The 12,234-nt window shown below is 45.9% G+C and overlaps 1 protein-coding gene across 2 annotated transcripts in view; it reads left to right on the forward strand.

Annotated features, from left to right (window-relative positions):
• Positions 1-5,555: 5,555 nt before the first annotated feature.
• SLC16A2 (solute carrier family 16 member 2) overlaps positions 5,556-12,234 on the forward strand; it is a 129,819-nt gene continuing 123,140 nt past the window's right edge. Inside the window, exon 1 of one of the 2 annotated variants that reach the window (XM_016203904.2) lies at positions 5,556-6,051. In XM_016203904.2, the coding sequence (XP_016059390.1) occupies positions 5,634-6,051 (418 nt within the window). In that variant the 5' untranslated portion in view covers positions 5,556-5,633. The remainder of the gene's footprint in view (positions 6,052-12,234) is intronic. The other variant, XM_016203903.2, reaches the window with a different exon arrangement.

Genomic DNA, 12,234 nt, shown 5'->3' on the forward strand with positions numbered 1-12,234 from the left:
CTGACATATGGAAAAAAAATGTTGCCAACTAGACTTTTTTCAGAAACATTTACCTTAATGTAAAAGAATATTGAATGTAAACTGTGATTGTAAAAAAATTTAAAAAGACTTTCCTTAGTAAAATACTACATCTTTCCCACATTTTTTATATTTCAGTGTTAAAATATCATTTCATTAATAATATATGATGATACATGTCTTCACATGGAAACATTAAATATTGACATTTTTATGTTGGTCCCCAAAGTTTTGGGAGAAATTTTAAAGAAATTGTACTAGTATTTGAGATCCAAATTTTGGGTTGTTTAGGTATCATGGTTTAAAAAGCTGCTAGTGCATCAATAGTACCAGAAACTTTGTTAAAACTATGTATTCCTGGCTCTCACCATCAGATATTCTGATTTAGCAAGTGTGGAGTTGGACTCAGCAGTCAGTACTTCTACAAAAGTCTTTTAGTCATTCTGATGTGCAACCACATTAGGGTACAACTCTTCTGCTTCACCCACTAGTATTAGTAATCAAGAACATAAGTAATTGGAATGATTCCATGTGGACTTATTTCTGATAGGGACAGAAAGAAAACATTCTTTCACTTGCAGTATAAACCAGTCCACAGTCAGACAAGTAAAATTATTTAAAGAGCTTACAGGATCTATAACTCATTTAGTTGTCATGAATATGAGCTAAGATGAATGAGTCTATACATAGTAGGTGCTCTCTAAAGATTTGTTAATATTAGTGATGTTTGTTGACCAAATCTGGTTGAAAAATTTGTATAAAAAACTTTATTCATCTCAAGACTCTAGCCCTACTTTTACCACCTAGAATAAAACATAGGCAGTACATTCTCTGACATTGTTTAGTAATATTTTTTGATATACCGCCTCAAGCTAGGGAAGCAAAAGAAAAAAATAAAATGAGATTGCATCAAAATAAAAAAATTTTACACACCAAAGGAAATCATCACCAAGATGAAAAGACAGCTTGCTGAATGGTACATCCAATAAGGGGCTCAATATCCAAAATGTATAAAGAACTCATATAAGTTAATACCAAAAATAACTACAAACAATCCAATTAAATATGGGCAAAGGATCTGAATAGACACTTCTCCAAAGAGGACATACAGATGGCCAATAGACATATGAAAAGATCTCAAAGTTACTAATCATCAGAGAAGTGGAAATTAAAATCACAATGAAATATCACCTCACACCTGTCAGAATGGTTATCAATAAATCCATGAATGACGGGTATTGGTGAAGATGTGGAGAAAAGGGAAGGGAACCCTCATGCACTGTTGCTGGGAATGCAGATTGGTGCAGCCACTATGTAACTCAGTATGGAGTTTTCTAAAAAAATTAAAAATGGAACTGTCTTATTACCCAGCAATTCCACTTCTAGGTATTCATCCAAAGAAATCCAAAATACTAATTTGAAAAAATACACACATCCCTATGTTCATTGCATCATTATTTACAATAGCCAGGATATGGAAGCAATCTAAGTGCCCATCAATAGATGATTGGATAAAGATGTGGCACAAATACAACGGAATACTACTGGGCCATAAAAAGAATGAAATCTTACCATTTGCAACAACATGAATGGATCTAGAGGGTGCTATGTTAGGTAAAAAAAAGCCAGACAGAGAAAAACAAATACCACATAGTTTCACTTATAAGTGGAATGTAAAGAACAGTATAAATGAACAAACAAAACAGAAACAGACTCGTAGGTACAGAGAATAAACTGATGGTTGCCAGATGGGAGGTGGGTTGTGGGGCTGAGTGAAAGATGAGAAGGGAGTAAGAATTACAAATTGGTAGTCACAAAATAGTCACAGGGATGTAAAGTACAGCATTGGGAATATAGTCAATAATATTGTAATAGCTGTGTATAATGACTTAGCGGAGGATTACTTCATAAATTATATAAATATCTAACCATTATGCTATAAACCTGAAACTAGTATAAAATAATATTGGATGTCAAATGTAATAGAAAAAGAAATTTTAAGGAAAATAAAAGAAAGAGAAAGCCACAGGCACCTCTGACCTGATTTGACTCCTAATACCCTATCTCAATGAACACTATTACCATCCTTTCCTTCACTCAAGCAAGTAATGTCAGTCAGCATCAATTTGCCTCTTATTTTCCCCTTACTACCCAAATCTGTTTTGGCAACTCTACCACAACAGAGGTTCACAGAACTATCCCTTTGTCTTCATCCCAACAGTGAGTGCCTTATTTTAGACCAACTTTTTTTTAAACTAGTTCATTGCTTAGTTTCCTTACCTCTTATCTTTCTAAGACAGCATATTTCTACACTGTTGCCACAGTTTTCTTTCTAAAATGCAGATATGTTAGTCTCTTACTCAAAAATCTTCAGTAACTCTCTTGTATATCCAAAATAAAGCTATTCTTTCCAGCATAGCATTTAATAACTCTTCAAAGTTGGTATTAACTCCATTTTGCAGATAAAAATAAACTGAAGCTCAGAGAGGGAAAACAACTTGCTTAGGATCACATAGGTAAGCAATGGTAGAATCATTAGATTAGAATCAAAGGTTAGAATCCAGGTCTCCTCATGCCAGTGCTCTGGCCATTATAAAGTACCTTCTAAAGAGGAGAGAAAGGGTAGGTGCTGTATGTGTTGTGAAAATGGTGGGATGGTGGTTATGCAGTCCTGTTTCCTGAGTGGAGAGCATACTTTGAAGCCCACACAAATGACCAAAGATCTCTCTTTTACCTCTTAATAACTTTGTAGACTTGAACAACTGACAACATCTTAGAGCCTGCTTACTCATTTATAAGACAGAGACAAATCATTCCAGCCTGAAAGAGTGGTTATGAATACCATATGAGATCATGTATGTAAAAGGCTAGCACAGTGCTAGGTTCACAGAAGCATCTCAATGAGTGTCATCACCCACCCTCTCACCCACTCCAGTGATCTAAAAAGAACATTTAGACAGTGAGGAAAATAGAAGTTAGACAGTGGGTCTGGGATGCACTGCAAGACTCCAGGGTCTATTCCTAGTTCTGGGATTGCAGATAACCTTTTTCAGGGTCTTAATCAGGTTCCTTGCAAATGGAAACCAAGGCTAGGGTTCCTTTGGGAAAACAGTTAGTCATGTGTATGGTGAGATCTTGGACTAAAAACAAATATGAAGCCATAGTGCCCATAATATTCATGATTTGTTACTACTCATGGCTGAAGCACAGTGGATTTTTATTAAAATGCAAACGTTTCCTGGGAAAAGCAACATGTACAGGGTGGGACAAGAGTAGGTTTACAGTTGTTCCTATGGAAAAGAATACACTAATTAATAAATAATAATCCAAGAATAAACTCTGTTTTGAATACTCACAACTGTAAAGCTACTTTTGCCCCACCCTGTATATTAACTTTTTTGCCTGATTAACTTTCACTTATCTCTTTCCATGAGTAGGGTCCTTCTACGCTTCAGTGCTTTGTCGGTTTTAGGCAGGGACACCTCCTTACCCTGTTAAAATCCTTCTCAACATTCAAGACTCATCTAAACCACCACCTCCTCAAGAAGCCTACTGTGATAGCTAAGCCAGATCCTACTTTTCCTTCCCTGTCACTCTCCCTGGGAACACCATGTCCCAGGACTGTGGTGAAGCTCAAGGAGTGTGAGAGCTTGGCTGTCTGGAGACCTGCCTTGAATTCCAGCTTGTACTTTTGTCCCTTGACATTAGGCTAATAAATATCTTGTCCTCGTTGAGCTTCAGCTTTACTGCTTGGAAAAAGTAGATGATAATAATACTTACCTCAGGGCAATAAGGGACATGATCTATTCTTTGGAGCAATGCCTGCTCTTCTGGCTAGCATGGCCTTTGTGCTGTGATTTGTGAACTTGGCCAATTCCTCTCATGAGACCCCAAGCTTCTTCCACACCTCTATTCTTCCGTCCAGCTCAATCCGCCCTTGGGGCTTAACGACTCCATGTTCTTGGGCAGGTGGCACAACCCTGATCTACATTTTCACCGGCCTTGGAGTTTTTTCACCAAGCAAGAAGGTTAATGAGATGCTGGGTAGAAAAGGCTTGACGCTCTCCCGCCCGCCCGTAGTTAATAAGAGGAGTAGCTTGGTAACTACACTGCCACATCATGATTAGTGCATTAGATCCACAGGCCCTTAGGGGAAGCAGAATTTCCCGGGATCGCCGGGCTGGCCCGGAGGGCTGAGGCTGAGCACAATCCAGCACTCCGCTGGGGCGCCCCCCGGGCAGATCACCCCTCCCCAACCCTCACCCCCCCTCCCCCGCCCCTGCACACACACACAAACACACAGGCCCCGAGAGCTCTCTGGGGAGGAAACTCTCCTTTACCCTCGTGGGGCTGGGGCCTTAGTTTGGGACATTCAGAGGGACTCACAAGTCTTATACCAGAGGTGGGCAGAAGGGGGGGTGGGTGAGTGCTGGGAAGACATCCTCAGCTAGCTGGTCTGAATCCAAATCGCCCAAAAAACGGTGAGACTAGGCCAGCTGGGGTGTCGGGGGCGGGCGGCCCTGGCCCAAATTGGAGGCTAAACCGGGCGCCGACTCCTAGTTCCCCAAAGCTGGACAGACAGCCGAGAGGAGCCTCAGCAGGGCTCCTGCTGCTTCCCTGCCCCGCCCGGCCCCCGGAGCCACTGCACCTCCCTCCCTCCTCCCTCCTCCCTCCTTCCCTGGCCCGGACCGGGGCCCAGACCCTGCCCTCCGTGGCTCCGTGGGGCCCCAGGTTGTCGCAAACAAAGCCCTGATTAACTGCCGAGAGGGCCGGGCCTCACGGCTGGGCTGCCTCCTCCCCTCCCCGCCCAGCCAGAGATTTACCGGGAAGGGCGGGAGCAGAGGGGGAGAGACTGGAAAAGGAATACTCCTATCTGTGGGGGTCTGAGACCCCAGGCTAGAGAAAATTGTGCCCACTCTCTGTCCGAAGCTCGGGGTGTTTCCTCCAGGCCGCCTCCCTCAAGCTCAAGGTGGGGGGATATAGGAATTCTCCGGGGCAGGATGGGGTTCTCTCATAGGCCAACTTTCTTCCTGAGGTCCCCAGGGCCACCCCAGTTCCAGGCTACTTGTTTGGAGGGAGAAAGTGGGAGCAAAGGACAGGCGGGTCTTCCCTGGGGATTGAGTTGATTGATACCCGTTTGGAGCTGGCGGGGGGTGAGGGGCGAGGAACAGGATACTTTGTGCTCTCGTTTTTTCCATTTTAACTCTCCAATTACTGGGCATCTGGACAAGGACAAGATTTAATAGTTTGGAAAGGGAGTTGAGGGACAGGGCGGCAGCTAGAGTAGGTAGGCAAGTATGACGCGGAGGAGGAAGGGCTGGGAAGAAGAGAGGCTGTAGCGGCTGCCGGTAGAGGGAGGAAGAGGTGGGGGTGGGGGAGGAGGAGAGGGAGGAGAGAGATGACACAGGAGAGGAGGAGGGGGGTTGGAAGGGGTAGGAGGAGAGGGCTAGAGGGAACGTCCGTCGCTGGACTGGCTGGCCAGCTGGGGAGAGGAGCCGGGAGGAGGAGGCAGTGGCAGTAGCAGCAGCATTTGGAGCAGCAGCAGCAGCAGCAGAAACAAGCACCAGCCACACAGCGGCTCCTTCGGTCCAAGCAGCCACAGTCCCCTGGCTGTGATGGCGCTGCAGAGCTCAGCAAGCGAGGAAGCCAAGGGGCCCTGGCGGGAGGCAAACCAGGAACAGCAGGAACGAGTGGGTAGCCCTGAGCCAGAGCCCGAGTTCTTGCCAGTGCCCCCACCGGAGCCCTATCCAGAGCCCCAGCCGGAGCCTCAGCTCCTACCAGACCCTGCAACCCTGCCGGAGCTGGTATTGGAGCCTGAGCCAGTGCACGAAACCGAGCCCACGCCCACCGTGGAGACCCAGGGTACAGCGCGAGGCTTCCAGCCCCCCGAAGGTGGTTTTGGCTGGATGGTGGTCTTCGCTGCGACCTGGTGCAACGGCTCTATCTTTGGTATCCAGAACTCCTTCGGGATCCTCTATTCCATGTTGCTGCAGGAGGAAAGAGAGAAGAATCGCCAAGTGGAGTTCCAAGCAGGTGAGTGCCCCACCTGGCATTCAAGACAAGGGTATCTTCTTCCATACCTCCTGCTCCGAGGAGCCTTTCCAGAGCGTCGCTTCGGTTCCTTCCCTTGCCCATTGCCCATGGCACTGTTAAGGCGCGAGTTGAGCGGCTCCGGGCAGCCTTGGCTGTGGAGACTTAGGCGCAAGGCGTCCTGGGTGAGACGTGGGACTTTCATTGATTACAGGCAAGGAATGAACTTTATTGCCCTGGGTATCTTTTGGATTTGAATTACCCTGATCGTGTGTACTGGGGGGAAATATTTGCAGAATTTTTTCTGGGGAGGGGCACGGGGGGCGAAGTAATGGAGAGAGAAAAGAGTTGGGAGGCTGGGAAGACTTTAAAAGAAACACCGTATAGCCGATCTGCAAGCAGTCCTTGTTCCTGGATGGGGAGTGGACACACGGAATCCCGGTGACTGAGTGAATAGTCAAACACATGGCAAGTGTGTGTGTCTTCAGTAGAGAGGAAGGGAAGGAGGGAGTGCGAGCTGGGCTGTGAGCACGTCTCTTTGCCCTCGTTGGTTACGGCCCAGACGGGCCCGGCTGTCCTCTGCCACTCTGAGGAAGCGAGCGGATCTCTGTGCGCTGTGTGCTTAACCCCAAAGTAGGAAGGAGGAGGTCTCCGTGGTCTGCAGCCCAGAGAGGCATGAAGCGGCTGGCAGGCTGGGCCCTGCGGCTCACTCCGCGCCGCCCCCAACTTCAACGGTGCCTTCTCTGGCGCCCTGCGCCTCTCTGCTGTCCTCTGTGCTCCGGGTGCCTCTTTCAGCCTTAGCCGGAATGCCGGCCTCCACCTCTCCCGCTTTCGCGTGAGGCCAACTTGATTTTTTCCCTTTAAGACAAGCAAGGCCGGCGGCCAGAAGACTGGAGGCTTGTGCACTCCTCTCATTTAGCCTGTGTGTGAGCTCGGATAAGTCAAAGAAGCCATCCAGTTTTCTCAACAAGCCACCAGCAAAGCCCTTCAGCAGTTCTGTTGAGGAGTCTCGGGAGGAAGCTGAGGGCCTTCGGAGCCCCTCTCCTCAAAGTTCACTCCCTCTCGTGGCTCCTCAGGACAGCTGCATTTGTGACCCGCTGCAAGTTTGCAGCTCAGAATATGTGCCTACTCACCTTGTTGCCCTGGGCTGAAGGGTTCCCTCCCACCCCCAACACATACTGCTGTTCCTCTCTGAGGGGGGCTGGGGATTATTTAGTGAAAATAAAAGCCCTTTTCCCTGGGCGTCCACCTGTGGGTCCCGTGGGCCCTTGGAGAGCCTCTCCTAAAGCTCTCAAACAAGGACTCATTTTTTTAGTTTTTAGCTTCACTGAGCTGCTCTTGAAGAAGGAGTTTGTGGGCTCTTGGTGCCACTGATCTTGGTGCCAATGTGCTGGCCCCACTTGAAAGTTTGAGTGAGGATCAGTGGCTGTCCAGAGCAGCCTCAGGATTGCCCAGGATGCATTGATGCCTGAGTGGAACTGTTCCCTGGAATGTGTAGAACAACTTCTTGGGAGAAGTTACTGTCACACTCAACCCTGGGGCTACCTTTTCCTGCTTTGATGCACTTCAGGGGCTCTTGGGAAGGCAACCAAGCTAGAGCCTCTGACTGTTGCCTAGGTTACCTGGGAGGGCACCTGCCGAGCATTGCTCTGTGGTTGGAGGCAGGCTGTTGGCTTTTGGGATCAGCAGCAAAATCTGGCAAAATCTGGGTGAAACATCATGGGACATAGTGAGGGATGGCTGAAGCTAGGCTTTGGCATTCATGTGGTGTGAGCAGGCTTAGAGCTGCGGCTTTAGGTGTGTGTAATAAAACTTGGAAAAACCACTATTTTACCAGGAAGAGGTTCACTGCTGGGGAACAAACTTCAAAGTAGGTGATCATAGGGGACTCACAAGGAGGGCTGGTTGGGACTTTCCTGTCAAGACCTCACACTGCTGCTGGGAAGGGGGGTGCAATGGGCTGTGCAAAGGTGTGGCTGGTGTGTACTCTGACACTGACTAGGTCTATTGAGGGTTTAAGGTTACTGGTTTAAATTTTGGTGAGTATAAGTCAGGACAGGACAGAAAAGAATTTGTTATGCCCCAGAATCTCAGAATACTTTGGCTTGGGTCCTTGTTGCGGTGTGTTGAATTCATGAAAATTGTTTTTGATACTGAAGGCTCTTGGGAATACCTCAGTTTTTAATTTGAAAAACTCAGGAACACCCCCACCACATTCCTGAGCTCTTAGAAAATCTCATCCTCAGCACTACCTTTCTTGAGCCCTTCAGCTTTCTCAAGCAACCATTCAGATTCTGAGGTTCCAAATGTATCTCTGCCTCCACACACTTCCTGCAATTTACCCAAAATTTCCCTGCCACATGTGTCACAGCACTGTTTTCTAAAAGGGATAGAAGAAGCCCACAGAAACTTGCTAAAATCTTTACCAGCCATATTTGCCCAATAGTCATTCCAGGGAACACAGAACACACACCCCAGTCAATGGGGTTGGAGCGTTGTCCATTTCTATTAATGTCTGACATGCCTTCCATCTCCAAAAATTTATGAATGTAATGTTTGGAGGCACCTCACAACCAAAATTCTCTTCGGGTAGGCCTGGTATCCTTACAGCCTTAAAGCTGCACTGATCAGCTTAGTGGGTCTAAAGTTATGCAGATGTTCTGGACTGTTGTGAGGGAGTCCCAGAAAAAGGTAGTTTTGATGTTTGGGGGCTGAATCCACATCAGAAGGGTCTCTGGGAATGGGAAAAAGCCACAGAGAGTAAAAGAGAAGTGAAACTCAGGCCATTCTAGAAAATGCAATATATAGTCTCTGTGGACTCTATACAATTGTATGGTGGCACTAGCAGTATATCTTGTCCCTTCTCTTCACTTGTTTTGAAAGGGAAGCCAATTTTCCTTTCATCCTTAGCTTGGGAGGACTCGCAGGCAAAAGTTTCCTGAGATAGATGCAAGTGACCAAGGTCTGATTCAGGAAAAAGAAGAAAAAGGTCAGGAGAGAAATTAGCCTATATTTTTTGCAGAGCTTGTGGGAAATTTGGGAGTCCCTCAACCCACACCAAGCAGCAGACAGGACAGGGGCAACCAGGCAATTTGATGAAAAGTATAATATGGCTCCCTGGGATGAGAGAGGAGACTTTTGAAGGAAAGAGGAGAAAGAGAAGCAAGGTGCCGTTGGTTACAGGTCTCAGCTCATTATTGAAACCCTAAGTGAGTTAGAGCTGGGCAGGCTTAGAGTTGGGGGTTCAGGGGACAAAGCAGAACAAAGAAGAGCTGTTAACATTGGCTCCAAGCTTAGGTCTTTTTTAACGTGCTCCAGAGTAAACCCTTTAGCCTGCACTCTCCACCTTGACTACCAGTCTAACACCAAGCCATAAAATATGATGGGAGGAGTCTTTTATTGGGCAGTTTATAAACATGGCCCTTGCAAGCTACCAGGTAAGGAGACTATGGTTAGGGCTCTCACCACCCAGGAGCAAGGGCAATGGTCAAAAAGGTTGGGCACTATATAGTTCAGGCTCATGGGCTACTCTGATGAAGATATAATTTTCTAGGTGTGGGAAAAGGGTACACTCTGCCTTTTGGGCAAAAAGAGTCCCAAGGATGGGTGAGGCCAGTAGCACATTAGGCTGTCTTTTTCTTCCTCATCTTAGGGGTTTTCGTTGCTTGTTCAGTGTCTCACTGGGCTGAACACTAAATGCTGACTCTGGGAGCCAGGTATCTTTTGAGCATACCTGACAACATCTTGCCTTTGACTGAAAGTTTTTGCCTACTGTCCAGAGAAGCTAAATCATGTTGGCTCAGTGCTTGCTTTGGAGCTTCAGGTCACAGGGCCATTGGCCAGGCATCTTTCAACTCAATTCTCCCTGCCTCCTCTCCAACCAAACTGGGTCCCAAACTGAGACTTTGACTCATACTGGAAGGGATGAGGAGGAGAGGTTGGGCTATTGGGAAGCCAACCAGGGAAGATATTTGTTTGAGTTGGAGTAGCTGCTTGAGGCTGGATTCTTGGCTCACTGTCTAGTAGTCTCAAATGTTTATTCTAAGTCTAAATGTGGACCCCAAAGGGCTGGTGATCTCAGTAATACTAGCTAGACAGGGGCTATGAGTTAGACAACCTGTGTTCTTGACTTGCTCTTTGACTTTTTGCAAGCACTTTACTTCTCTATACCTCAATTTATCTGTGTGTTAAATGAGAGGATTAGAGCATATGAACTTTCTAGTTCTGCCATTCTAGCTTTCTAGAATTTTGTGATATTTTATTCTTTACGTTCACCTGGCATAAATTTTGACTTATTCAGACAAATGTAATTTGTTAATCTGCCTAAATTAGGTTATAGATGGGTTGAGAGGGGATTAAGAAAGCAATGAAAAGCCATGTAGAAATCATTTCCCCGTGTTGTGTGTAAAGACTGTGACACTGTTCATGTGTACTAATGTAGTAGAAAAGACCCACTCCTATTTTACCCAGTATCCAAAGGCAACTCTGGATGTACAACTGCTTCCCCCAGAATGCCCTGCTCAGCATAGAACTGGACCTCTAAGATTATTCCCTCGACTTGGCCTGCTGCAGGCTAACAGAGTGGGTCTGTATGCTGCTGTTCCTAAAAAAATTATTAAACTGCAAACATTCCTTTATGCCTCACTTTCAACCTCTGTCCTGAAGCTTAATTTCCCATATCTCATTCTCATTTCTCAAAACTTCATGGTTACTATGACCTTGGGTCGCTGTTACTTCAAGATAGAAGAGTAAGCCAAGATCCCTAAGTGTGATACAGTGGTTTTCTTCAGGGGGCTTCAGATAGAGCATCTTTATAGCTGGCTCAGGACTGCTGCCTGTGTCCCATTGTGGTGGGTGTGGAAAGGCTGCCTCTTGCAATCATAGAGAAATCCCTCTTGGGTATCCACAATCCCTGGTCAACTTTAGCTTCGCTGTAGGCTTAGCTGAGAGTGTGGGTACTGAAATAGCAGGCAAGGAGCCCTCTCTCTTTTTCCCTGAATTTAGACTTTCTTGTCATTGGAATTTTTCCTCCAGTATTATGAAGAGTAAACAAGCAGCTGGAGTATCAACATTTGCAGAAATATATAAAGGATGTCATCTCAACCTTTTGAGCAGACCAGTTTCCCAGAAGGGTGTGCTGCTTTTTTCATCAGCAACTTTTTGTTCTGTTGCATTTTGAAAAGAATCATTTACTCTTTTCCGATTGTGTGAAAGATAGAATGGGGTCTCCTGTCTTGAAAAGATCTGTTTCACTTCGGATTGAATGAGTAAACCTTAGAGAAAAGCCTTTATTTGTAAAACCTTAAAGAAAAGCTTTTATTAATAACATGCGCACACATGCGCATGCACACACACACACACACTGTACACCTCAAGCCATGGATTATGGGGGACTAGTGCAAAGGACTCAGACTGGAAAATTTATCAGGTGAGATTGATGAAGAGAGTACGGCCATCCTGGGTTATATCTTGGCCTGTACCCCTTTGCAATTTTCCAACAGTTGGGCTTGGAAACATTTAAAAGTTTCTGCTTCCATCCTCTCCACATTCTGCATCTCTCTCAGGACTCAAAGGGAAGAGGATTTAGGACACTACAGCCTTCTCCAATTTTAAGGGTGAAATTGGACTAAGCCTAGGGACATTTAATCACCTCCCTTCAAGGTGGGTGCTGTGGTAATTAACTTAAAATCACTTGTCACCCATTTGAGGGTGGCAAATGTGGCCTGGTTGGGTGACTTGAAGAAGTACATGCCTCTTCATCCTGGTAGTCTTGAACTCCTTTATTCTATACTTTGTTCCAGTTTCTGAGGTTTGTAAGAGAAGAAGAGATGAAATTGGCTGCCCCAAACACATATTTTCTCAGCTTTTCCTACTTCCATGGTACATTTATATGACATTTGCTAGATACAGCACCTCCCTTCCTCCCAGTATTGTGCTCTCTCTCTTCTTTCTTTCCCTTGCTCAATGAGAGGAACAACTGGGGTTTTGGATGTTGCACAAGCCCAACTCCACCTTGGATCTCAGGCCCATTCATATACCTCACAGAAGCATCTTTTCCATTTTCCCCTATCTTCTCCTTTCTCCCCTATCTTATTCTCCACTTTCTGGGGGAAGGGTGACTTTATATGGAGCACTCAAGAGTGTGGAAGCCATCACCTCTGGATTTTTGCAGTAAGATAGCTACTA

The sequence above is a fragment of the Miniopterus natalensis genome, chromosome X, assembly GCF_054644295.1.
Source record: "Miniopterus natalensis isolate mMinNat1 chromosome X, mMinNat1.hap1, whole genome shotgun sequence".
NCBI lineage: Eukaryota > Metazoa > Chordata > Mammalia > Chiroptera > Miniopteridae > Miniopterus > Miniopterus natalensis.